Source organism: Gorilla gorilla, chromosome 12 (genome assembly GCF_029281585.2).
Source record: "Gorilla gorilla gorilla isolate KB3781 chromosome 12, NHGRI_mGorGor1-v2.1_pri, whole genome shotgun sequence".
Lineage (NCBI taxonomy): Eukaryota > Metazoa > Chordata > Mammalia > Primates > Hominidae > Gorilla > Gorilla gorilla.
This window is the reverse complement of record NC_073236.2, coordinates 54428520-54456196: the sequence shown is the minus strand read 5'-3', so window position 1 is coordinate 54456196 and position 27677 is coordinate 54428520. Positions and strand designations below refer to the sequence as shown.

General features: G+C 47.2%; 1 protein-coding gene across 7 annotated transcripts in view; it reads left to right on the top strand.

Annotated features, from left to right (window-relative positions):
* ELMOD3 (ELMO domain containing 3) overlaps positions 1-24785 on the top strand; it is a 35662-nt gene extending 10877 nt beyond the window's left edge. For 4 of the 7 annotated variants that reach the window (XM_019020851.4, XM_019020852.4, XM_063695739.1 and 1 more), the window contains 7 exons: positions 3147-3215; positions 4200-4291; positions 5539-5662; positions 5897-6019; positions 10405-10535; positions 22784-22860; positions 23171-24785. In XM_019020851.4, coding sequence (XP_018876396.4) covers positions 3147-3215; positions 4200-4291; positions 5539-5662; positions 5897-6019; positions 10405-10535; positions 22784-22860; positions 23171-23531 — 977 coding nt within the window. In that variant the 3' untranslated portion in view covers positions 23532-24785. The remainder of the gene's footprint in view (positions 1-3146; positions 3216-4199; positions 4292-5538; positions 5663-5896; positions 6020-10404; positions 10536-22783; positions 22861-23170) is intronic. The other 3 variants (XM_004029540.5, XM_019020853.4, XM_063695740.1) reach the window with 1 other exon arrangement.
* The last annotated feature ends 2892 nt before the right edge of the window (positions 24786-27677 follow it).

The following is a 27677-nucleotide window of genomic DNA, read 5'->3' as shown; positions in this document are numbered from 1 at the left end:
CTTCTGTTGGTCAGGGGAAAACAGTATTTATGTCACACGTAGGAGGCATCTCCCTCATTCCAAGAGAAAAGGAGAAGAAGCTCTTATGCGGTTTGGGCATTTGTGTTGAGTTTTTAAGCACCAGCTTGCTATTGCTGGTGGAAACCTTGAACTTTTGTTGACTAACCTGTTTTGACAGCATATTCCCACCCCCTTGCCACTGTGGTTCCTGCTCCTGGCTCACAGACTTTGATCAAGCTGTTCGTAGGCGAGGGTGTATGGGGTTGGGAAGGGATTGGTTAAGCTGCTGGTAGATGAGGCTCTGACAGGTGAAGAATCAATAAATCAATAAAGCTGCATGAAGGTAAGAGGGTGAAGGATCCTGTTCAGCTTCATAATAAGCATTGCATCCTGCTGTTCTACTCTTCCCCCAGTCCCTTTTTTTTTGAAACAGAGTCTCACTCTTGGCGCCCAGGCTAGAGTGCAATGGCGCAATCTTGGTTCACTGCAACCTCCGCCTCCCGAGTTCAAGTGATTCTCCTGCCTCAGCCTCCCAAGTAGCTGGGATTACAGACATCTGCCACATACCCAGCTAATTTTTTTTTTTTTGTATTTTTAGTAGAGACAGGGTTTCACCATGTTGGCCAGGCTGGTCTCAAACTCCTGACCTCAGGTGATCCACCCACCTCAGCGTCCCATAGTGCTGAGATTATAGGCGTGAGCCACTGCACCCGGCCTACTCTTCCTTTTTGTTCAGCCACTTTGTCCCTCCTTTTTAGCTCCTATGCTGAAAGTAAGTTTTATTTTCTTGATCCTCCAAGGTTGAATATTCTCTTAAAGCTGTCTTAGAAACTCCAAGGCTCAGTGTCTGCTACTCCGGACTGGAGCAGGTGAGATGGAATTTCCTAAAGGTCCAGATATTTAGGACCCTGGACCCATCTCACCCGCTGCCTCTGTCCATTGCCCTGCTGGACCTGAGCCCACACCTATGTTGATAATAATAGCTTACCTTTGGGCCATGTGCTCTCCTAGGAAGTAGAATTACCCCATCCTCACAACAGCCCCATGAGGGGTTACAGATGATAAGTAACTTGCCTGAAGACATACAGCTAGTAAGAGGCAGAGATGAAGCATTCACAAGTAGTTTGGCTCTCAAGTGTGCTTTCAGTAACTATCCTCTACTGCTTCCCAGCCGCTTTCTCTTCCTTATTATCCATTAGTGTCTGGTAGCATTTCATTTAATCTGCAGGTATATTCTCCCAACAGTTTATTGTCATGTGATGTCCTCAGCCAAGATTGTGAGGCAGAGAGGAGCTGTCCCAACCTACTATACCACTGAGGCTGGAGAGATCATATTTTTGGTATTAAACTGGAGTCTCTCCATCCTTCACATTGTTGATGTCCTCTGTAGCAAACTGGAAAAGTCAGTGACAGAAGATGCCGCTAGCAGTTTGAGCCAGAGAATGACAGCTCTGGTTTGGAGAAAAGGGCTGGATGGTGGCTCTAGAAAGCCCATCCTTCTGCTCTTCTTTTTTTCTCCCCCTTATATTGTGCTTTCATTCATTCATTCATTCATCAAACATTTGTTGAGCACCTATTATGTGTCAAGCTCTGTGCTAGCCTCTGGAAAACCTGCCCTCATGTAGCTCACTGTGGAGTAGGAGAAACAATGACTACACTATGATAAGCACGGGTTGTCAGGGTCTCACAGAGCAGTGGCCCCTCATCCAGACCGATGAGGTCAAAGAAGGCATCCAGGCGAGGATGGTGTCAGAGCTAACTGAAGAATGAGAGGGAGCTGCACCAGCAGGGGTTGGAACTGAAGGTGGCAGTGCCTGGAGTCTTGATTCCAGCAGAGGGAGAGCAGTCTGTGAAAAGGCACCGAGGGTGGGAGAGGGCAGAGCACATGGAGGAACTTCAGGTAGTTCTGGATGGCCCTGGGGCAAAGCTAGAGAGGTAAGAAGAATCTACAAATGTTCCTCAAGTTACATGAACTTCCATCCCAATAAACCCATTGGAAACGAAAAATATAAGTCAGAAGTGCATTTAAGGCTGGTCCGAGTAGAATGATTTTTACAACGAATTGATCACAACCAGTTACAGATGTCTTTGTTCCTTCTCCACTCCCACTGCTTCACCTGACTAGCCTTTAAAAAAACAAAAAATTTAAAAACAAAAAGAAAAGAAAAATGCATTTAATACCCTGATAAATCCATCAAAAAGTCAAACAATTGTTAAGTGGAACTGTCATGAGTTGGGGAACCATCTGTAGATTGTGAAGTTATGTGGATATTGTGCTGTAGAGTATGGGTTTTATCTTGAGGACTGTGGAGAATCCCTGGAGGGTTTTGAGCAGTGATGTTGGATCTTACTTTTCTTTTGTTTTCTTTTCTTTTCTTTTTTTTTTTTTTTGAGGCGGAGTCTCGCTCTGTTGCCCAGGCTGGAGTGCAGTGACATGATCTTTGCTCACTGCAACTCGGCCTCCCGCGTTCACGCATTCTCCTGCCTCAGCCTCCAGAGTAGCTGGGACTACAGGCGCCTGCCATCACGCCCAGCGAATTTTTTGTATTTTTAGTAGAGACGGGGTTTCACTGTGTTAGCCAGGATGGTCTCGATCTCCTGGTCTCATGATCTGCCTGCCTCGGCCTCCCAAAGTGCTGGGATTACAAGCATGAGCCACTGCGCCCAGCCAATCTTACTTTTCAAAAGCTCACTCTAGCAAACCTGTGAGGAGAGGATCAGAGGGTGTTAAGATCCAAGGCAGCCAGATGTGGTAGTGCGTGCCTGTAGTTCCAGGTACTCAGGAGGCCGAGGCAGGAGGATTGCTTGAGTCCAGGAATTCTGGGCTGTAGTGTGCCATGCCGATCATGTGGCCCCACTAAGTTCAGCATCAATATGGGGACCACCCGGGAGTGGGGGACCACCAGGTGGCCTAAGGAAGGGAAAACTGGCCCAGGTCAGAAATGGAGCAGTTCAAAAATCCTGTGCTGATCAATAGTGGGATCATGCCTGTGAATAGCCACTGCACTCCAGCCTGGGCAACACAGTGACACCCCATCTCTTAAAAAAAAAAATAGGCCCAAGGCAGGCAGACAAGGCTGGGGTCTGCAGTAGAGGCCCAGACATACCTAGATCTCAGAGGGTCTCCTTTTCTCCTACTATTGCAGTTGTGAGTACAGAGGTGGTCAGAGCCCAAGAAGAATGGGAAGCTGTGGACACCATCCAGCCAGAGACAGGTAACTGTACGAATGCTGCTGTCTCCCCATAGCCCCTCTGCCAGCAAAGGCACCATCCACACATGTGGCAAATGTTTCTGTGAGTCTGGGACTAGGAGATAGAATTCCTGAGAGTGCTCATTTTAACTATATAACATAGATTACAGTATCTTTTTCAAATCCTAAGATGATGACATCCTACCTCTGGAGGAAACCAGAGTGAAGGCCATGGAGAAAGGGCTGCCATCCCTGTCCATCTTTCACCCAGCCATGAGAGAAGACAGGGTTGACCTTGGTTAGGGCAGCTTCTACAGAGTGGCAAGTCTGGGCAGGAGGATGGAGACGGGCCCCTGTGTAAGGCTGCTCAGGTTGTTTACTGCACAAGGAAGTCCCTGGGGATGGGAGCTGAAGCAATCTGCTGGAAGGCTCTGAAGGCTGAGTAAAAATTGTCTCCTGTTTCTTTCTAAGAGGTTGGATGAAGCGATAGAACTAGGACCTATATCTAGCCTGAGCCTCTCTTCAGCTCCTGGGGCCCAGTGAATAGTATCAGCCATCGCCTATATTGCTAACTGATCAGTTAATTCCCTATTGGCTATAACAGAGGTGTATGGTTGGGGGTTCCTATACAGGGTGTAAGAAGGGAAAAGTGGAAATTAGGAAAGGCCCTTAAACAAACTGGTTGCATGCTCTTATGTGGGTACCCACCCCAGGCAGTGACTTGCCCCCTCGTAGATGAGAGCATTTAGGGATCACCTGGCGGGGCAGATCCGCCCCATACCCACCACAGAGGCTAACCTAGCAAGACTGAATAGCCTCGTCCAAAAAGAGAGTCCTCTTCGCTGACAATGCCAGCCTCTTGAAAGAAGATTGGTTGTAGCTGTAGGTGTCTGATGTTCAACTGGAAGCCAGTGCTTGGCTTGGAAGTGACAAGTAGGAGGGCCTCAGTAAATGTTTGTTGACAGAATGACTCCTATAAATCCTGGCATGTCTTCCGTTTTGCCACAGGGAGCCAAGCTAGCTCAGAGCAGCCTGGGCAGCTAATCTCCTTCAGTGAGGCCCTGCAGCACTTCCAGACTGTGGACCTTTCCCCCTTCAAGGTATGATGGTAGCAGGATTTGGAGTCTCAAGCAAAGTGCCTTTTCCCTAGAAGCCAAGCCTCTATCCCACCAGGACAAGGCATGGGGCAAGCAAATCTCCCCTAAGATCTTGGTGCCCAGGATCATGGGTGGCCTAGGACCCATGCTTCATTTGGGGCCTTGGTAGCTTTTGTGGGACTATGCCCTTACAGCTCCTGTGGCCCTGTCATTCAGGGGCCTGTATAGCTGTTTATCTACTCTTCCCTTTTAGGGATGGGGACATCTAGAGTCAAGTACTAGGTAGATCCTTGCAGAGGCAAGGCAAACTGTTCAGGGAGCTGAGTGATTCATGGCCAGTGGAGGAAAACCTTCCATTCCCTCAAGAAGCTATTTAGGAATTTAGGAAAGATATAAGTTGGAAAAAGAAGGAATAGTTGGGGGAATAAACGCTAGGGGTGGGCTGGGTGCTGGGCATAGTGGCTCACACATGTAATACCAGCACTTTCGGAGGAGGCTGAGGTGAGGGGTCACTTGAACCCAGGAGTTCAAGGCTGCAGTAAGCTATGATCACACCTGGGCAACAGAGTGAAACCCTGTCTCCGTAAAAAAAAAAAAAAGCTGGGGAGCTTTCTGGGCCATATTGAGTAACAATACGTTCAGAGAAATGTGATTTCAGGTCTTCTACCTAAAACCTGGCTCAGGGGAGAGAGGCTAAAAAGATAGGAACCAAGTTGTTTTATAGGACCCAAAGAGCCAAAAGCTACCAAAATCAGAATATTCTAAGGCTTGCAGTAGTGACCCTGAGCCATGAGAAGCCAACATGACCTCACTTGGGAAGTGCTGGTTGTGACCAAAAGATTCCAGCTACCCCTCAGAGTCATCTAACTCCAGTGGGTCCCCACCTCCTGGGAAACCTGTCCTGGCATTTGTCTGACTGCCTAGGGGAGCTGGGCATGTGTAACCCCTGTGGGAGTCAGTGGAATACCTAGTTCTGGAAAAGCCCAGAGGACTAAATGCAAATAATGGCTGATAATACCTACGCTTGGGGATGTCTTTCACCTTGCAAAAAATCTGGGAGCTGGAAGAGCCTGGCTCTAGAGACTCAACAGGTGCCTCGCAGCTTCTGCCTCCTTCCCCTGGCCCAAAAACCAGCCAGATAGCTGGGGGAATTACTTTCTGCAAGCACTGCCTCTGGTCTGAGTCTGATGGGAAGTTGATTAAGGGAAATGAACCAGCATTCTGCCCATTGCCTGCAACTTCTTCCCCAGAAAAGAATCCAGCCAACTATTCGAAGGACTGGGCTCGCCGCCCTCCGACACTACCTCTTCGGGCCTCCAAAGCTCCACCAGCGCCTTCGGGAAGAAAGGGACTTGGTCCTCACCATTGCTCAGTGTGAGTGCAATGCGAGCCCACAGGGCAGTTGCTGCATCTGTGGTTGGGCAAGACCGTGTGTGCTGACCCTGTTGCTGAGGCTAAGCCAGGAATATTGCATGTACCATGATTGGCGGGTGAGAGTGGGAGCTGAGAACTGGATGTCTCACAGTCCAGATCTCACATTCTCTGAGAAGCACCCGGTTCTCCCATGAGGGGCAATCTGGCAGAGAGTGTGGGTGTGTTTTGGGGCAGGTGGCCTGGATAGCCAAGACCCAGTGCATGGCCGAGTCCTCCAGACCATCTATAAGAAGCTGACTGGCTCCAAGTTTGACTGTGCCCTTCATGGAGACCACTGGGAGGACCTGGGCTTTCAGGGTAAGAGGGAGGAGTAGCTCATCTTCTTTTTCATGCCTCTGATTCCAGGACTAGAGTGAGAGGCCAGGTCGTTCTCTTCCAGCGCTATGAGGGGGAAGATCTTGGGGGAGTATTCCGGGAAGAGGGTGCAGCAAATGCAAAAGCCCTGAGGGGGCGCCTGCTAGTTCTGCTTGAAAAATAGCAAGAGTAGGTCGGGCGTGGTGGCTCACGCCTGTAATCCCAGCACTTTGGGAGGCTGAAGAGGGTGGATTACTTGAGGTCCTGAGTTCGAGACCAGCCTGGCCAACATGATGAAATCCCATCTCTACTAAAAATACAAATATTAGGGTGGGGTGCGGTGGCTCGTGCCTGTAATCCCAGCACTTTGGGAGGCTGAGGTAGGTGGATCACGAGATCAAGAGTTCGAGACCAGGCTGGCCAACATTGTGTAACACCGTCTCTACTAAAAATAGAAAATTTAGCCAAGCCTGGTGGTATGCGCCTGTAATCCCAGCTACTTGGGAGGCTGAGGCAGGAGAATTGCTTGAACCTGGGAGGTGGAGGTTGCAGTGAGCTGAGATTGCGCCATGGCACTCAAGCCTTGGTGACAGAGCAAGACTCTGTCTCAGAAAAAAAATAAAAAATAAAAATTAGCCAGGCGTGGAGGCACGTGCCTGTAATCTCAGCTACTCAGGAGGCTGAGGCAGGAAAATCACTTGAACCCGGAGGCAGAGGTTGTGGTGAACAGAGATCGCACCACTGCACTCCAGCCTAGGTGACAAAGGGAGACTCTGTCTCAGAAAAGAAAAATAGCCAGAGTGTGGCTGAGGTGGAGACGAAAGTGACAGGAGGAAAGATCTCTTGATGGTCTTTTAGGCTGTTGTAAACATTTACTGTAAGTGATATGGAAAACACTGGAGTGATGTGACAGAATCTGGCATTTTTGGGTTTTTTCCTCTCTAAAAAATATTTATGAAAATTTTATCATATATTATTTTACTTTCTGAGTGAAACAGAATCATTTCACCAGTTTTTGGATTGTACTATTTTTTTTCAAAACCATATCAAATTGGCCGGGCATGGTGGCTCACACCTATAATCCCAGCACTTTGGGAGGCCAAGGCAGGTGGATCACCTGAGGTCAGCAGTTCAAGACCAGCCTGGCCAACATGGCAAAACCCCAATTCTACTAAAAACACAAAAATTAGTCGGGTGTGGTGGCACGTGCCTGTAGTCCCAGCTACTCGGGAGGCTGAGGCAGGAGAATCGCTTGAAACCGGAAGGAAGAGGTTGCAGTGAGCCAGGATTGCACCACTGCACTCTAGCCTGGGTGACAGAGCGAGACTCTATCTCAAAAAAAAAAAAAAAAAAAAAAAATAGACAAAACCATATCAAATTATGTTTGTATAGAATAGGAAAATAACTTTGAAAGGAAACTTTAAGGCCGGGTGCTGTGGCTCACTCCTGTAATCCCAGCACATTGGGAGGCCGAGGCAGGCAGATGACTTGAGGTCAAGAGTCTGAGACCAGCCTGGCCAACATGGCGAAACCCCATCTCTACTAACAATATATAAATTAGCCAGGCATGGGGGTGTGCACCTGTAATCCCAGCTACTCAGGAGGCTGAGGCAGGAGAATTGCTTGAACCCAGGATGTGGAGGTTGCAGTGAGCCAAGATCTCGCCACTGCGCTCCAGCTTGGGCAACAGAGTAAGACTTCGTCTCAAAAAAAAAAAAAAAAAAAAAAGATAAGAAAAAGGAAAATCTATTGTATTTACTCTTTCCATTGTTTGTTCTTCCTTCCTAACCCTCTTTTTTTTTTTTTTTTTTCTATTTCAGGGACTTCCTTTAGTTATTCTCTTAGGATAGGTCTGCTGGCTATAAATTGTCTTTGTTTTCCTTCATCTGAGAATGTCTCAATTTTCCCTTCACTTCTGAATTATCTGGATATAAAATTCCAGGTCAACAGTTCTTTTTTTTCAGCACTTGAAAATGTGCTACTTCCTTCTGGCCTGCATAGTTTCTGATGAGAAATCCATTGTCATTTGAATGATCTCTCCCTTATAAGTAAGGAGTTCATATTCTCTTTCTGCTTTCAAAATATTTTTTGTGCCAGGCATGGTGGCTCACACCTGTAATCCCAGCACTTTGGGAGGCCAAGGCAGGAGCATTGCTTGAGACAAGGAGTTCAAGATCAGCCTGGGCAACATTATGAGAACCTATCTCTACAAAAAATAATTTTTTTTTTCTTGAGATGGAGTCTCACTCTATTGCCCAGGCTGGAGTGCAGTGGCATGATCTCAGCTCGCTGCAACCTCCACCTCCTGGGTTCAAACAATTCTCCTGCCTCAGCCTTCTAAGTAGCTGGGACTACAGGCCTGTGCCACCACACCCAGCTATTTTTTGTATTTTTAGCAGAGATGGGGTTTTACCATGTTGGTCAGGCTGGTCTTGAACTCCTGACCTCAAATGATCCACCTGCATGAGCCTCCCAAAGTGCTGGGATTACAGGCATGAGCCACCATGCCTGGCCAAAAAAAAAAAACTTTTGTTTAGTAGCCAGGTGTGGTGGCGCATGCTTATAGTCCCAGCTACTGGGGAGGCTGAGGCAGAAGGACTGTTTGAGCCCAAGAAGTCGAAGCTGCAGTGAGCTGTGATAGCACCGTTACACGCCAGCCTGGGGCTTTATGGTAGATCCTATAGTCATTTTCTATCATTGCTGTAACAAATTACCACAAACCTAGTGGCTTAAAACAACACAAATTATTGTCTTATAGTTTTCTAGTTCAGAAGTCTGACTCAGGTCTCACTGAGAACCTGTGGTCAAGATCAAGGTGTTGGCAGCACAGTGTTCTTTTTGGAGGCTCTGGAAGAGAATCCATTTCCTTGCCTTTTGCAGCTTCTAGAGGCCACCTCCATTCTTCCATCTTCAAAGCCAGAAACAGCATCTCTCTGAGCCCGATTCCTCACATCTCTTTCTCTGGCTCTGGGCTTCCGCCTTTCTTTTCCACTTTTAAGGACCCTTCTGATGACACTGGGCCCACCCAGACAGTCCAGGATCATCTCCCTCTCTGCTGATCAGCAACCTTAATTTTACCTGCAGTCTTAATCCCCTTTGCCATGTTACATAACATAGTCATAGCTTCTGGGGACATGGTCATCGTGGGGCGGGGGGATTATTTTGCCTACCACGGCTGCTTTAAATTCCTTGTCAAATAATTCCAACAACTGTGTCATCTCTGTTGGTGTCTGTTGATCATCTTTTCTCATTCAAATTTGAGAATTACCTAGTTCTTGGTGTAACAAGTGATTTTTTATTGTATCTTAGACATTTTGGGTAGTCTGTATGAGACTCTGGATCTTACTTAAATCTTCTACTTTAGCAGGCCTCCCCTGTTACTGTGCCAGCAGGGGAAGGAGGGACGTCACCTTGTTACTGCCAGGTGGGGGTGGAAGTCCGGGTATCCCACTTGGCTTGCAGTAATACCAAGTTCAAGACCAGCCTGGCCAACATGGCTGGTGGGGCCAGGGGTGCCTCGTTACTCTTCCTATGTGGCTTCCACATTGCAGAGGAGGCAAGGGGGCTCCTTGCCACTGGGAAAGATAAAGTCCCAGCTCCCTGCCCAGCCTTCTCTGACGCTACCCTTGTGGAGCTAAGGGGTGCCTTGATACAGTCAGGCCAGGATGGAAGTCTAGGGTCCCTGCTCAGCCTTTTCTGGAGAAGAGTGGGGATGGGGCCACATTTTTCTCTGTGGTGTTTTGCTGCAGTAGGGTGGGTGTTGGCTAAAGCCTTCTGTCTTGCTACACTGCCTCTTTCCCCACCCTTTGGCTAGAGAGAGCAGCTTTCCTTGGGGCTTTTTGGTCTGCTCCCATTGGCATTTCTGGGTTGCTGTCTTCTCCAGCACCAGCTGGGATATATTAGGCAAAAAGAAACCCAGGAGTTCACCAGAGAGTCATTTCTCAGCTCTCAAGATTCCTAGTAAGTCTGTCTTCCCTCCTTTCAGAGCCTTCTGTTTATTTTATATAGTAATGTCCAGGGCTTTTAGCTGTACTCAGTGGGAGGAATAGGCAGAAAGTGCATTATTCATCTTGTTCCAGAACTGTAAATTCAGCCTTTTTTGTAAAGGATTGCTTTGGTTGTTTTGTGTAGAAGTAACTATCAAGGGTCACAGGCAGCAGCAAGAAAACTGATGTGGGAGGCTGCCCCCAGGGCGCTGGGGTCCCCATTTGGTGCATAGCCCCTGCTTAGCTCATTAGAATGAGCCCCACAAGTGTGGCAGAAAGTGGACGTGTGCTGCTCATGCTCCGCTAGCCTGGGAAGAGGCCAGTGTCAGGGCAGCTTCCCACGGCAAGCCCTTGAAGCATTGCTCACTGCCACACCCTGTTTCCTCACGGTCTCTGTTACAGGAGCGAATCCAGCCACAGACCTGAGAGGCGCAGGCTTCCTTGCCCTCCTGCATCTGCTCTACCTGGTGATGGACTCAAAGACCTTGCCGATGGCGCAGGAGATTTTCCGCCTGTCTCGTCACCACATCCAGGTGAGACTTTGGTGGGAAGCCAGAGGAAAGGAAAGGACCGTGGAGCTAGGACCTGAGTGGCCGAGAGGGCTCCCAGGACAGCTGAGATAAACCAGGAATGGGCTTCCCCGTCAGTCTGACCTGCATTGAAATATGAGCTGTACCGCTCATTAGCTGTGTAGCTCAAGCAAGTTCCTCGACTCCTCAGAGCCTTGATTCCCTCATCTGCAGAATGGAAATCATAGTGTTGTTAGAAATGCTTGTTCTTTGGTGCCATAAAGAAATAGCACTTGAACATAAATTTAATTTCTTCAGCAAGGCTATTTTTTTACTTTCTGCAGAAAGGGTACACTCACTAGCAGTTTTGCCACGAGAGTACACTGAATAAATTAGACAGGGTCATTTATAACTTGACCCATCTACTTTACTGCTGTGTCCGGTTTCTATTGGCTGGAATGGGACTTCACATTCGTATTTGTCTTGATTGGCTAGCAACTTAGAACTTTTTAAAAGAAGCAGAGGAAGAGGAGAACAAAGGAAGGAAGAAATAACTTGTGGAATGCTGAGAAAGGTAAAAACACCTTCAAATAAGGAAGAAGAATAGGCTATGACTTAATGCTTGCTTGGACTAGTATAAGCATGCCAGGGCAAATATTTAGGCTAAATTGTGGAAGCTAAGAACATAAAGTACAGTGACTTCTTCATTATGGCTAGCAGATATTTAAGAATGTTAGCAGAGGTCTTTGAATAAATTTTGCTTCTAAGAGAAGTTACTATTTATCTTAATTAGATGGGGAGGAAAGTCTTTGAAGAGGAACCTCTACTTTACTTTTTACAGTGTGACCCTGAAAATCTGAGGTCTCAGTTAATTTAGAAAGTTTATTTTGCCAAGGTTGAGAACACACGCCCGTGACACAGCCTCAGGAGGTCCTGATGATATGTGCCCAAGATAGTCAGAGCACAGCTTGGTTTTATACATTTTAGGGAGACATGAGACATCAATTAACGTATGTAAGAATGAACATTCAGTCCAGAAAGGCGGGACAACTAGAAGCAAAAGCGGGAGGACTCGAAGCAGGGAGGGGGCTTTCAGGTCATAGGTAGATAAGAGACAAATAATTACATTTGAATTTCTGCTTAGGGTCTTCAAAGGAGGCAATCAGATATGCATTTATCTCAGTGAGCAGAGGGGCAACTTTGAATAGAATGGGAGGCAGGTTTGCCCTAAGCAGTTCCTGGCTTGACATTTCCCTTTAGCTTAGTGATTTTGGGGGCCCAAGATATTTTCCTTTCACATTTTCCCCCTTTTCTTTTTTAAAATCTTTTGGAGAAGGCATTTTAGAAGAAAATGAATCTCTGGTCTTAGGTTTCATCTGATCTCTTATGGCTAGGATGGTTTATTCCTAGACGGATAGGTCCCGAGTTATTAGGAAAGTTCATTTTTAGAAGGTTGTGAAGTCTCATGTCCTATGAAGAGAAAATACGGGGAGGAAGCGAAAACAACAACAACAAACAAAAGAACAGTCCTGGATGTCGATATAGGCCACATTCCTCTGAAGTCTATACATCAGTAGGCAGGTATGAAAGTGGCTTATGTATGTAAATAGGTTGCTGTTATTTTCTTTTGAAGTTGTCTGGCTTCAGTTTGCAGGGCTGTAAGAAAGCACGGCTTAATTTTCAGTGACTCCAAATTAGGAAAATGGAAAAAAGAAAGGAGGAAAATAAATTGAAAACATTATTTTGTTTTGTTTTGTTTTGTTTTTTTGGAAACGGAGTCTTGCTGTGTCCTGTTGCCCAGGCTGGAGTGCAGTGGCGCGATAGCACACTGCAGCCTTCGCCTCCCAGGTTCAAGTGATTCTCCTGCCTCAGCCTCCTGAGTAGCTGGGATTATAGGCACACGCCACCACGTCTGGCTAATTTTTGTATTTTTAGTAAAAACGGGGTTTCACCATGTTGGTCAGGCTGGTCTCGAGCTCCTGACCTCGTGATCTGCCCGCCTCAGCCTCCCAGAGTGCTGGGATTACAGGTGTGAGCCACCGTGCCTGGCTGAAAACATTATTTTGAAGACTTGTAGACAAGAAAAATTAGAATTCAGCCCAAACTGTAGAAAATTATTAAAATTGAAAAACATTAGGCAAGACTAGGATCTAATGACAGGTGTACTACAGTTTTTGAAACATAATTTTTCTTTCTCCAGTTTCCTGTTTTTACTAAAGACAAAGCATGGTGGGACCGATTTGCTTTACAATACTTAGCCAGATTATTTGTATAAAGTACAGCAAGAATAATTATTTTTCACATAGGCTTTTTTTAAAAATTGGCTTTGATGGAACTTTGTTATATAGAAGGAATCTCAGGCAAGACTTTTTTTTAAAGCCAAGCCTTGCCATGGATTTGTACCATCAAATATCTATGAGTTGGGTGAATTTCCTCTCCTCTTGAGGTTCCAGGATAAACCTGGGGCTCCTGGGCCTGTCATAAAGTAACATTCTTTACTTAACACAAGTCAGAAACCCTGTTCAGGGACTGTGTACACAAAATATGAGGCCAGTTTCCCAAGGGCTTTACTGGCTTCATAAATCAAGTTTGAGTTCTTAAAGGAAATGACATGGTTCCAGTCAAAGCCTTGGTAAAATAATCAGTTTCTCCAGTTGTGTCCTATTAGCAGTGAAAACAGATTCTTATTGTATTTACACAAATTACTGTATTGCCATAAATTAAGAATACTCACAAATAGTTTCCAAATTCTGGAGAACTCAGGTAGAGAGAAACAAATAATATGTTCCAAATTTTGGTCATAGCAGTATACTAAATTGTTAAAAGCTGTCAATAGCTCAAAAGAAAAGTTTGAAGACTCTGAAAAACAAAACAAAGGATCAGCAATGTTTTAAGCAAAAGGTCAAAAAAATTAGTTCAATCCATGCAGTTAATTCCTGTTCTGCTTTGATATTCATGAACATTTTAGCTCTCCATGAGTCTGAAAGTTTTTCCTCTATTCTGATGTCACAATCTCCAAAGTTATCAGAAACCTGCATTCAGGAGCCCCTGTTAGAGTTTTACAGATGATGATGATGATTTATTTATTTATTTTTAGAGTACTCTTGCTCTGTCGCGCAGGGTGAAGTGCAAGTGGTGCAATTTTGGCTCATGGCAACCTCCACCTCCCAGGTTCAAGTGATTCTACTGCCTCAGCCTCCGAGTAGCTGGGATTACAGGCACCTGCCACCACACCCAGTTAATTTTTGTATTATTAGTAGAGACAGGGTTTTGCCATGTTGGCCAGGCTGGTCTTGAACTCCTGACCTCAAGTGATGTGCTCGCCTCAGTCTCCCAAAGTGCTGAGATTACAGGCATGAGCCACCATGCCCGGCCTTTTATAGCTGATTATAAAACCACCTTCTAAAGAGGACCAAACAACACAACAATTGTCTGTGGATGACAAAAAGTTTTAGGGAAGCCATTGTTGAAGACACAATTGACAAGGAAATTTGTTACCTCTGTGGCACAGAATAATTTAACATAACAATTATAATTATTACTGATAATGTACACTAAGTTATATCAGAATTTTAGGAGTTTCCCATAATTTTGGAACACATACCAATAACATATTTATACAAACACAGCCCAAAGAAAATCATACACCATTTCATATTTGACAATGCTTCCTGTATAATTTTTATACCAAATAAGCCAAATTATGTCATTTTTGGACTTTATGGAGCCTAATATCTTAAAGGATTTATCAGGTCAGAAAAAGACATAATTTATGATTTGATTTTGGAAAGTTTGTCAAATATCAAAGGTTTAAAACTTGATATCACAAAATAGGATCACAGGTCATTGTAAGATAAGTCATTCTTTTAACCAAAGCAATAACTCAAGGATTTCAAAAAGAAGGTGAAAATCTCCATTCCTTGAGAGCGGAGACTTGATTTTTCAATCAATAAGCCCTAATAAAAACAGCATGAAGCCAATTAAATTTATTTTTCAAAATTTTATAAACAATCTATAAAATTTTAATCTTGACCATAAGATATAACTTCCATAAGCCTTTTATAACCTTTATAACCTTTTTTAAGGCATTGGTTAATGCTTCAAGAAAATCTTGTTAATCTGACGCAGGGGCTCGTGTGCTGCTTTTGCATCAGTGTGCCTTTGACATTCATGATTAATTTATAAAGAAACTTAACCTATTTTATCTTTCAAAAATCAGCTCTTGCAATCTCATGCACCCACCTCTTCCACAATAGTCCCTGGGCCTTGAAGAGTTGAGTAGCTTTAATTTCTGGCCCCGTGTCTTAGGAATGCAGTTTATTCTGATTGGCATCTTCTACCAGGCCTGAAGATGAGGCTTTAATTGCTGTCAATGTTTAAGATTTGGGCTGGGCGCGGTGGCTCACACCTGTAATCCCAGCACTTTGGGAGGCCAAGGCAGGCAGATCGTGAGGTCAGGAGATCAAGACCATCCTGGCCAACACAGTGAAACCCCGTCTCTACTAAAAATACAAAAAATTAGCCGGGCGTGGTAGCGGGTGCCTGTAATCCCAGGTACTCGGGAGGCTGAGGCAGGAGAATGGCGTGAACCCAGGAGGTGGAGCTTGCAGCGAGCCGAGATCTTGCCACTGCACTCCAGCCTGGGTGACAAAGCAAGACTCCTTCTCAAAAAAAAAAAAAAAGATTTGGCAGGACATAGGGCCGGGTGCAGCGGCTCACGAGTGTAACCCCAGCACTTTAGGAGGCCGAGGCGGGCAGATCACGAGGTCAGGAGGTCAAGACCATCCTGCCTAACATGGTGAAACCCCGTCTCTACTAAAAATACAAAAAATTAGCCGGGTGTGATGGCGGGTGCCTGTAGTCCAAGCTACTCAGGAGGCTGAGGCAGGAGAATGGCATGAACCTGGGAGGCGGAGCTTGTAGTGAGCTGAGATTGTGCCACTGCACTCCAGCCTGGGCAACAGAGCGAGATTCTGTCTCAAAAAAAAAAACATTTGGCAGGACACGGTGTTCCTTTTAGACCCAGGAGTTAAAGCCCTGTAACTCAATGTCACAAGGACTTTTTTTTTTTTTTTTTTGAGACAGAGTCTCACTTTTGTCACGCAGGCTGGAGTGCAGTGGCGCAATCTTGGCTCACTGCAACCTCCACCTCTCGAGTTCAAGTGATTCTTCTGCCTCAGCCTCCAAAGTAGCTGGGACTACAGGTGCATGCCACCATGTCCATCTAATTTTTGTGTTTTTAGTAGAGATAGAGTTTCACTATGTTGAACAGGCTGGTCTCGAACTCTGGACCTCAGGTGATCCACCCGCCTTGGCCTCCCAAAGTACTGGGATTATAGGCGTGAGCCACCGTGTCTGGCCAGCACTTTAAAAGCACATACAGAAAGATACACGGATGTAATAACCTTAATTTAAAAACAAGACAATTCAGTTACTTATCTAGGGATGGGTCTTGGGCTGTAGACTCTACCATCCCAGAAGCAGGAAAAAAAAAAAAAAACAAAGAAAACTCATCTTCCCTGTTAGAAGTGAGCTCAAACTCCATAAAGAAATTACCTGCCTTCCATTGTCATGGAAACAGGAAATCTTACCTTCCTTGTTAAAAGCAAGTAAAACTCCAAAAAAAAGGGGGGGAGTTGTACAACAAAATAAACTTTAGATCTTTTTTGTTTTTTTGTTTGTTTGTTTTGAGATGGAGTTTCACTCTGTCACCCAGGCTGGAGTGCAGTGGCGTAATCTTGGCTCACTGCAACCTCCACCTCCCAGGTTCAAGCAACTCTCCTGCCTCAGTCTTCCGAGTAGCTGGGGTTACAGGCGCCCACTACCACGCCTGGCTAACTTTTGTATTTTTAGTAGAGACAGGGTTTCACCATATCATATTGCTTGATCCTGGGAGGTCGAGGTTGCAGTGAGCTGTGATTGTGTCACTGCATTCCAGCCTGGGTGACAGGGCGAGACTCTGTTTCAAAAAATAAAAATAAAAATAAAATGGAGGGATTGCTATATTTTGCTACTTGAGAAAACCATAAAACCCAACCCCAGAGGGCAGGTCCAGACAGAGATAGAGAAGCTACTGGTCTCAGGCTGGTCTTGAACTCCTTACCTCAGGTGATCCACCCGCCTTGGCTTCCCAAAGTGTTGGGATTATAGGTGTGAGCCACCACGCACAGCCAAAGATCTTGAACAAATTTGGGGAGATCAGGGATTCTCTGGAGGGTGTACTCCCAGACCTCAGCAAATTGTTCTGTTGTTTTGAGCCATAAAGTTAGCTCATGCTGGTACCAAGCATGGATAGGAGATTTGTCAAAGGTCAGGGGTACCTCCACTCAGAATCCCTCTGTGGTTACCAAAATGTGAACCCTGAAAATCTGAGACAGGTCTCAGTTAATTTAGAAAGTTTGTTTTTCCGAGGTTGGGAATGCGCACCTGTGACACAGCCTCAGGAGGTGCTGATGACATGTGCCTAAGGTCATCAGAGCACAGCTTGGTTTTACAGTTTTAGGGAGATATGAGACATCAATTAACACATGTAAGATGAGCACTGATTCCTCCGGAAAGGTGGGAGGACTGGAAGCAAAAGCGGGATGACTGAAAGCAGAGAGGGGGTTTCCAGGTCATAGGTAGATAAGGGACAAATGATTGTGTTCTTTGAGCATCTGATTAGCCTTTCCAAAGGAGGCAATCAGATATGCGTTTATCTCAGTGAGCAGACGGGTAACTTTGAATAGAGTGGGAGGCAGGTTTGCCCTAAGCAGTTTCCAGCTTGACATTTCCCTTTAGCTTAGTGATTTGGGGAACCCAAGATATTTTGTTTTCACAATAGAAACTTTAGCTGGCTCATTAGGAAAATTAGAGACAATGTACAAAAGTAGCAAGCACAGCTGTGCTGTTGCTGTTTCAACTCTCTGCCCTCCCTGAGGAAATCCCTTGCACAGGGGTAGCATCTCTTGGCCCTGAAAGAGAAGAGTTAGCCTCCACGGGCCCAAGAGGAGGAGATGGACCTCCATGGGTTATGTGAGCCACAGACTTACCAACAGGCCAGAGGTGCTTCAGTAGCTCCTCTGTCTCTGTCTGGACCTGCCCTCTGGGGTTGGGTTTTATGGTTTTCTCAAGTAGCAAAAGGTAGCAATCCCTCCATTTTATTTTTATTTTTTGAAACAGTCTCACCCTGTCACCCAGGCTGGAATGCAGTGGCACAATCACAGCTCACTGCAACCTCTACCTCCCAGGCTCAAGCAATCCTCCCACCTCAGCCTCAGCTGGGACTGCAGGTGTGCCGTACCATGCCCAGCTAATTTTATTTTTTTAATAGTCTCTCCATTTTAGAAAACAAATTTGACCTGTTTCCTGCCATCTGTCTATCCCATATTCATGGGACCTAGGATTCATTCATTCACTGAACGAAGATTTTTTCAGCATCCCTTGGTGCTATTTTTCTTGGTACTTGGGATACATCAGTAAATAAAACAAAGATTCTTCCAGCAGAGATGACCATAAGCTCAATATATCAATACATTATAGAGTGCTCTAGAAGGTAATAAGTACTAAGGAAAAATAAATAGGATAGAGTTGAGAGAATGTGGAGAGACAGTTACAGTATTTTTATAGGGTGGTCAGGGTAGCTGTCACGAGAGAGTGAGACTTAAACCAAACCTTGGAGGTGGGAATGTTAGCCAAGCTGATATCTGGGAGAAGAACATACCAGGCAGAGGGATTAGCTAGAACCAAGGTCTCAAGAAAGGAGTGTGTCTAGCATAGGTAATGAGTAGCAGGGAAGCCACCGGAGTGAAAAGAACACAGGAAGTTTCACTCATGTCTGTATGAAGAGACCACCAAACAGGCTTTGTGTGAGCAACAAGGCTGTTTATTTCACCTGGGTGCAGGCGGGCTGAGTCCGAAAAGAGTCAGCGAAGGGAGATAGGGGTGGGGCCATTTTATAGGATTTGGTTAGGTAGTGGAAAATTACAGTCAAAGGGGGTTGTTCTCTGGCTGGCAGGGGTGGGGGTCACAGTGCTCAGTTGGGGAGCTTTTGAGCCAGGATGAGCCAGGAGAAGGAATTTTACAAGGTAATGTCATCAGCTAAGGCAGGAACAGGCCATTTTCACTTCTTTTGTCATTCTTCAGTTACTTCAGGCCATCTGGATTTATACGTACAGGTTTGGGCCCAGAGGCCTGACAGGAAGGGCAGTAGGAGAGGTGGTCGTAGATGATGGGCCAGAGAGCGCAGGGCCTAGCAGGCCATGGAAAGGACTCTAGGTAAAATGAGGAGGCGCTGCAGGGCTTTGAGCAGCAGAGTAACACAGTCCAACTTACTTTTTTTTTTAATGGATCTTACCAGCTCCTAAGTTAAGAATAATTTCCAGTGAGGGCTTTTGTAGTAAGTTAGAGGTGATGCTGGTTTGTCAATCTCCCCTTCCAGCAGAGGAATGTGTGGGTAAGAGAGTCACAATGTTTCTGAACAAAGCCATAGCTCCTAAGTGGTGAAGCTGGGCCTAGAGCCCCTGTTTCCTGACAGCTGGCCTGGCGGTGGGCTCTGTACAGCATTGATTCCCAGCCAGCAGCACACCCTGAAAAGTCACATAGCAGTGGGAGTGCAGACGCTTAGACTCTCCCCATCAGAACCACTCAGTTGGAATCTTCAGGGTTGGGGCCAGGTCAGCAGCAGCCGCAGAAGATACTCTGGTCTTCCTGCTTCAGCAGACAAAGGTTTCTAAGCCCAAACGTGAGGCATGAGGATAAATGAAATTGTAAATGGAAGCACAAAAATGTCCAGGTCTGAGTTCCTCTGCTGTGTTTTAGTCAGTTTCAGTGCAGTATTTTAGCTCTAAACAATGCTTTTTAGGTCTGAGGGAACTGCTGAAGGAAAGGAGACATTTAGATCTGAAATCCAATTTTTTTACCATTTTTTGATAAGTAGGCTTTTTTTTTTTTTTTTTTTTGAGATGGAGTCTCGCTCTGTTGCCAGGCTAGAATGCATGGCACAATCTCAACTCACTGCAACCTCTGCCTCCCAAGTTCAAGCGATTCTTCTGCCTAAGCCTCCCAAGTAGCTGGGATTACAAGTGCCCACCACTACACCTAGCTAATTTTTGCGTTTTTAGGAGAGACAGCGTTTCACCATGTTGGTCAGGCTAGTCTTGAACTCCTGACCTCAAGTGATGTGCCCACCTCGGCCTCCAAAACTGCTGGGATTACAGGAGTGAGCCACCATGCCTGGCCAATAAGTGGGCTTTTTAAGAATGTTCCCGGGCTGGGTGTGGTGGCTCACGCCTGTAATCCCAGCACTTTGGAAGGCCGAGACAAGCACATCACCTGAGGTCGGGAGGTCGAGACCAACCTGATTAACAGATCAACATGGAGAAACCTTGTCTCTACTGAAAATACAAAATTAGCCAGGCATGATGGTGCATGCCTGTAATCCCAGCTACTCGGGAGGCTAAGGCAGGAGAATCGCTTGAACCTGGGAGGCAGAGGTTGCGGGAGCCGAGATCGTGCCATTGCACTCCAGCCTGAGCAACAAGAGCGAAACTCCGTCTCAAAAAAAGAATGTTCCTGAGAATGGATGAACACTAAGTTCAGGTCCTCTGTTAATAATGTTGTTACCATACTGTTTTTCTCATATTTATTTTTAGATTGAAAGAAATCAAGGGAAGGGATGATATTGTGCAAGTATATATGATCATTAAATAGGCAATACCTGAAGGTACAGAGGTATACATGAAGGTCAGCATCAATGCTGTTCTCAGCTACCCATGTTGAGGCAAGTATAATAACGACGAACATTTGTTAATACCTACTTGGGCCAGGTGTTGTGCCTAGTATTTTGCACATGTGATCTTAAGTAATGCTCACAGCAACTCTGTGAGGTGGGTAGTGGGATAAAATGTTAAGTGTTGACAAAATCTGTCTCATAAGGCCAGGCGCAGTGGCTCATGCCTGTAATCCCAGCACTTTGGGAGGCTGAGGTGGGCAGGTCACTTGAGGTCAGGACTTCAAAACCAGCTTGGCCAACATGGTGAAACCCTGTCTCTACTCAAAATACAAAAATTAGCTGGGCGTGGTGGCACGTGCCTATAGTCCCAGCTATTTGGGAGGCTGAGGCAGGAAAATCCCTTGAACCCAGGAGACAGAGGTTGCAGTGAACCGAGATCACGCCACTGCCCTGCACTCCAGCCTGGGCGACAGAGCAAGACTCCATCTCAAAAAAAAAAAAAAAAAAAAAAATCTGTCTCATGGAGTTGTTGTAATGATTAGTGACTTGACTCTACCCAGTGTGGCACTAGCACTGGATTTCCAAGACCACCTGCAGGTTCAATGATTCCTGAGAGACTCAAGGGACTCTACGTATAGTTATACTTAACAGTTCTGATTTAGTACAAGGGAAGCAAAATCAGCAAAGGGAAGAATTACATGGGACAAATTCCATAGGAAACCAGGTGGTTTCCAAGAGGCCTCTCCCAGTGGAATCACACAGAACGCACTTCATTCTTCCACTGCCAAATTGTGCAATACGTATAAAATGTCACCAATCAGGGAAGCTCATTAGAGGTACCCAGTACTCAAGGTTTTTACCATGACATGCTGGTCATGTAGGCACCCTCTGCCTAGCACATACCAAAACTCTGGAATCACAGAGGGAAAGCTGGTGTTCTGCATAAAGTATCTTTTTTGTGTTTGTTTTTTTGAAAAAAAAATTTTTGTAGAGACAGGATCTCACCATGTTGCCCAGGCTGGTCTTGAACTCCTAGACTCAAGTGATCCATCCGCCTGTAATCCCAAAGTGTTGGATTGTGAGCCCTGGGCCCAGCCAGCAAAAACTATCTTGTTTGCATGAGCAGTTGAGGAACAATGTTAGGGAATGATGGGAACCATCTCAAAATCCAAGTTCTTAGCTGTCAGCCATGGCCTGATCTAAGAATTTTCTAAGGCTCAGGCTCTAAGGAGTCTCAGGCCTGCTGTGTTAACTTTTTTCTGCACAGCACTCAAAGTTTATGTCCTTTTTGATTTTGAGAGATGGGAAGACTGAGTTTCACAGAGGTTGGGTGACCTTCTCAAGGACACACAGCTACCAGGTAGCCAGGCCAAGATCTGGAATTCAGGTATCATGGAAGACCCTGAGAAAAATCTCTGTGGAGGCAGAAGACCTGCAGTTCAGCACTGTCCAGAACTTTCTGCAGTGACAGAAGTGGTCTAGATATTGGAAATGCACCATCCAGTACAGCAGCCACTAAGCACACGTGACTACTGAGAACTGGAAATGTGGCTAGTACCACTAAGGAGCTGAATTTATATTTGTTTTTCATGTTTAATTCATTTAAATAGCTACATGCAGCTGGTTGCCACCATACTGGGCAGTACAGTTCTACACTATAATGTAATGGATTTTTCTTCAACTGGGAAGCAGGTGAGATAAATAGACCTTGGTTCTTGTTCTGTACTAAGGAATGCACTGGTCTATGTGTTCCTCTCACTGGGTGTCCTTGTGTATGTGCAACAGGGGAAAATAACATGTCATGTCTGCAAGTTCCCTGAAAAAAAGGCCCTTTCCATTCAGGGATTTTGCAAGCTTGGTTTCACTGTTATTAAAGAAAGGAGCTTGCCTGACTAAACAGAGCATTAAAGCTGTCCCTGTAGGGGATTCTGAGGCCCTTCCTGGTGAAGCTCCCCTGCCAGACTCAGGCTGCCTCCTCTTGGGGTCTGACCCGCACAGCTGGCTCTCAGGCCTCTGTGTTATCGTGAGATGGGGTGTCCCCGCAAGTCAGGATGACCTTCTACCCACATGCATCTTCTCTATCTGTCTTAGGATGAGGTGCTCACGATCAGCCAGACAACCAGAAGCCCAAAGAAGGGGAAAGGAGACTTTAAGAACCCGTAGGGCTAGTTAGAGCACCGAGCCTCTCACTTCTGTCTTCATCCTGACACCAGGAGATGATGTGGGCCCAGGGGTTGGGTCTGCTGCAGGCCAAGGAGAGCTGATGGGTCAGGATGATGAAGAGGCTGGAGAGCTAGCACGGGGGTTATGCACACCAGCTCTGGAGCAAATAACCTCAGTTGGTATCCTGGTTCCCATGCCTTAGGAAAGTTACTAAAGGTCACTGAGCCTTAGTTCCTCATCTGTAAGATGGGAAGATTATTAGGAAAATTAAGTGGAAGCAATAATAATAGCTGTTGCCTCTGGGGCTGTGCTTGCCTGCGAGCCACACCAGGCTGCAGATGACAGGAAACACAGTGAGAGCTGGAGTTGCTGCTGACTGGGTGCCCCTCCATTCCAGCAATTCCCTTTCTGTTTGATGTCCGTGAACATTACCCACATCGCCATCCAGGCCTTGAGAGAGGAGTGTCTCTCCAGGTGAGTCCCCAAACACCAGCTGGTTAGAGTGACCCAGCAAAGCCTTGTTCGTCCCCACTCTGGCTTAATTTTTCCCAGCTCTACTCCACCTGCTGGCTCCTGGAGGGCCTGGACAAAGTCCCCATGCACCAGTCTCCCCAGGACATCCCTCCTCCCACCCCTGGCCTCAGATGTCAGGCTCCTGGGGAATGGTGGGGGCATCCTGGGTTTGGGCTGGCTCCCCTGGGGAAATGGGGAAGGAAGGCGGGAGGGAACCTAGGTCTCAGCCTTCATCCACCGCTGAGCAGGTCACCTTGCCTTTTTCCTGCAGAGAATGTAATCGGCAGCAGAAGGTCATCCCCGTGGTGAACAGCTTCTATGCCGCCACATTCCTCCACCTCGCACATGTCTGGAGGACACAGCAGAAGACCATTTCAGACTCGGGCTTTGTCCTCAAAGGTGTGCTCTTTCTTCTGGGGAGGCCTAGGCTGAATGCACAGTGTCCCAGGTCCAGAGAGCCCAAGGTGGTTGCTAGACTGGTTTTGGCTGCAGTTCTTCCCCATCCACACTTTCTCAAATTCCAGCTTACCAAAATCTCCATCACCCACCCCCTGGAGTCTGCTAGTTCTCCTTTCTCTGCCCTGACTGTCGCCCTTTTCTGGTCTTATACTTATGACAAGCATATATTCTGATCAAAAATTGGGAGCCAGGGTCCAATAGTTGGACTATTCAAAGTTGCAATTGTGCGGACAAGGTAGAGTGTGTGGTCCCTGTGGCTGTACCTGACTCCCCAGCCTACCTCTCTGGTGATCTCTCCATCTGAGGCTCCTTCACTTTCTCTCCATGGGATAGGGGTTGGGGGTACTCCCTAGAGCTGCTAGGCTTGAGGCCCTGACTATTGTGTCACCCAGAGCCCCCTCAAGCCTTCTGCTCCCCAATTCTCTCTGTTGCAGAGTTGGAAGTATTGGCCAAGAAGAGCCCACGGCGGCTGCTCAAGACCCTGGAGCTGTACTTGGCCAGGGTGTCAAAGGGACAGGCCTCCTTGTTGGGAGCACAGAAGTGCTATGGGCCAGAAGCCCCTCCCTTCAAGGATCTCACCTTCACAGGTGAGAGTGACCTGCAGTCTCACTCATCCGAAGGCGTATGGCTGATCTGACCTCCTAGATGAATGGAGGCTTAAAGGCTGAGCTGCAGGGGCTTTCAGAGGGTCAGTGGAGCCATGTCAGGAGCCTGGCCAGGCCGCACCCCTTGCTGTCTCAGCAGATGGGATATAGGAAGCTCCTGGGCTTAGCTGTGGGAAGCCAAGTACCTTCACCGGCATGGGACATGAGGGGCAGCTAGACTTCACCCCCTTCCCGCAGACCTGCCTCCAGGGCAAGGAGAATTCTGCCTTAATCTGTTGGGCTCCAGTCTCCGGGTTGAATTCCAGTGTATCCCACTGGGAGTGAATGGATCATGAGGTGGGATGGCCCCATCTGGATGTTCTGCAGATCCCCACATGGGAGGAGATTCCCAAGTAGAGGCAGCCAGAATTCTGACTCCCTGGCAGCAGCAGGGCTTTCAGGCACCAGTGTCTGTGTTGTTAGAACTCAGAGGAAGAGGCAGGGGCAGCAGCCGACAGGGGGCAGCATGACCCAAGCAAGGGGCCTGAGGCCTCAGTGGGGGTAGGGCAAGGAGGTACCTCACAGGTGGGTGTCAGGCCCCCTCTGGAGTTTCTGGCCATTCACTTACCCACTCTCTTCTCCCCCTGACCCCCGCTCCATTGTTTATGATGGAAAAATGTACATCTGGCTAGGTGTCTCTCACGGCTGCTCCATCCTAGCCCCCACAAGCTGGGGCTTCCTCCTGTAGATGCTGTGCATGCCCCATGATGGGTTTCTGGCCTAATTGAGGGAAGGAGGAAATTCATACCAGCAGTTTTCAAATAAAAGAATTGTTCTAATTAAGCATCTCAGGTGTTTTTTTTCCAAGACAAGTCTTGCACCATCCTATGGTCCTGTCGTTCCGGGACCTGGTTAGAGCCAGGCACACCTAAGGGTGAAGGCATAGGTGGGTTCCAGCCTGGTCATGGGCTCCAGGAGACAGAAGGTTGCCTGTGCTGCAGCCAAACCTTGCTGAATTCATAGGATGTCCATCCTCTGCTATACTTACAAGCCCAGAGACTCCTTGCAAGCTCTAGCCAGTGGACGAGGTAGCCCAGCTCTTGTTAAGATTGACTGGTATAAGGCATCCACACTGCGTTTTTCCTGCATTTGCTTCTGGCGAAGGCCAGCACTGTTGGTTCCTTCCCAAAAGAGCCTCCAGACTGGGCGCAGTGGCTCACGCCTGTAATCCCAGCACTTTGGGAGGCTGAGGCGGGTGGATCACGAGGTCAGGAGATCGAGACCATCCTGGCTAACACAGTGAAACCCTGTCTCTACTGAAAATGCAAAAAATTAGCCGGGCGTGGTGGCGGATGCCTGTAGTCCCAGCTACTCAGGAGGCTGAGGCAGGAGAATGGTGTGAACCCGGAAGGCGGAGTTTGCAGTGAGTCGAGACTGTGCCATTGCACTCCGGCCTGGGCAGCAGAGCGAGACTCCATCTCAAAAAAAAAAAAAAAAAAAGAGCCTCCAGGCCAGGGTACCTGAGCTGGGGAGTGGGGGGCAGGTGAGAGCCCCACTATGCTGCCTTCTGTCCTCCGGACCCCCTCAAGTGGAATGCTATGGAAGACCACTATCTGGCCCTGCAGGCCTCTTTAAGTCTGACCCACTGCAGGGGGAACCATCACAGAGGCAGGGAAGAGAGGTGGCCACCCAGGCGTGGAGGGGAACTCCTGACTGCTGTCAGCAGGATGCCTCAAGGGTGGGGCTGGTAACAAACCCCATAGTTTGCCTTGTGTTGTCTGCCTGACCTGAACTAACCCCTTCATTCACAATACTTCCTCCAGTCTGGTCCTCAGCTAACCAACAGAGATAGCAGGGAGATTGCTGGGCATGGCATGGCAGGAGTTGAAATGCAGGGGAGAAAAGCTGCAGCTCGGCCTCCACTTTGGAGTATCAGGTTGGGTGATTCTTCCCTCTGCAGGGTCCTTTCTGCCCACCATCCACCTGTTTAGTGCCCCCCAGATGACAGAGTACTCACAGCTTCAGACCCTGGAACATTAGCAATAATGTAGTCTGGCAATTTTAAATTTACAGTTCTGTTAATGAACTGGTTGTGAGGGGTACCTGAACCCTCTGAAAGCAGATGCAAAAATCTTTTTTTTTTTTTGAGATGGGATCTCACTCTGTCACCCAGGCTGGAGTGCAGTGGCGCGATCTTGGCTCACTGCAATCTCCACCTCCCGGGCTCAAGCCATCCTCCCACTTCAGCCTCCTGAGTAGCTGGGACTACAGGTTTGTGACACCATGCCCAGCTAAGTTTTGTATTTTTGGTAGAGATGGGGTTTCACCATGTTCCCCAGGCTGGTCTCAAACCCCAGAGCTTAAGCAGTCCGCCTGCCTCTGCCTCCCAAAATACTGGGATTATAGGCATGAGCCACCGTGCCCAGCCACAGAAATCTTAATCTGTGTATATTTATAGGGAAAGGGGCTAGGCCTTTCATAGGAGACTTAAAATACTCCCCGTCTCTACAAAGGTTGTCAGAACCACTAATGTAGTGCAACCTTTATTCTCTCCCCTTTAAAAAACCATCCCTGGCACCTGCTCTTTGTGTAGGCTGTCAAGTAGGGCTAAGAAGTCTATGGAGAAGACATGGAGGCAGATCCACAGAGGAGCTCATTTCTTTTTTATTTTTATTTTTTGAGTCGGAGTCTCTGTCACCCAGGCTGGAGTGCAGTGGTGCAATCTCGGCTCACTGCAACCTCTACCTCCCGGGTTTAAGCGATTCTCCTGCCTCAGCCTCCCAAGTAGCTGAGATTACAGGCATGTGCAACCATGCCCAGCTAATTTTTTGTATTTTTAGTAGAGAAAGGGTTTCCATGTTGGCCAGACTGGTCTCAAACTCCTGATCACAAATGATCCGCCCGTCTTGCCCTCCCAAAGTGCTGGGGTTATAGGCGTGAGCCACCGCACCCGGCTGGGGTATCTATGGTTCTTGGCACAAATCAGCAAGTTCAACTTGCCAATTGATCAGAATTTTTGTTTTGGGATGAAAGAATCCAATTTCTGGAGCTCAGAAGCCACATAGTCCAGAGGACCTGGGGCTGAGGATGAGTCAGGGTGGCTGCAGCCTTGCCAGGCCTCACAGCCTCTGGTCCAAGCTGACACAGGCTCACTCACACCCTGCTCTTGGCCCCTGGGCATGCCTTCTCAGATGGGACCTCTTCTTGGCTACTGCATTCTCCCTGCTATTTAGCTCTCTAGCCTCTGACATCCCACCACCACTTCATTACCCAAGAGAATGACCTAAGGTCTAGCAAAGGAAAGTAACTTGCCTAGGATCACAGAGGCAGGGTAAGAACCAGACTGAAGACTGTCCATGCTAGCCTGGTGCTTTTCGCACAGCCCTGCAGTGGCCCTGGGCTCACCAGCCAAACATGCAGGGCAATGTGCCTATGAAGTAATAAGCCAGGCTTGGTACAATTGTGAAAGGCTGTCCTCTCTTGCTCAGTGGGCATATGTCACTTGAAGCTGCCTGGCAGTGCTTTATTAGGGCATCTGAAGAAATACTGCCTTAAATGGAACTGCATCCCAAGCCCATTGCCACAACCTTCTCCCTGTTGGGAATGTGAGACTGAACTGAACCCCCGGATGCAACTGATCCTGAGGCCTGGCACTGTGCCACCTCCCTATTGGGTTCATGGCAGTCCCTGCAAGCCTGGCTGGGACTCCTCTGTCATGCAAAGCAGCTCTGGCCC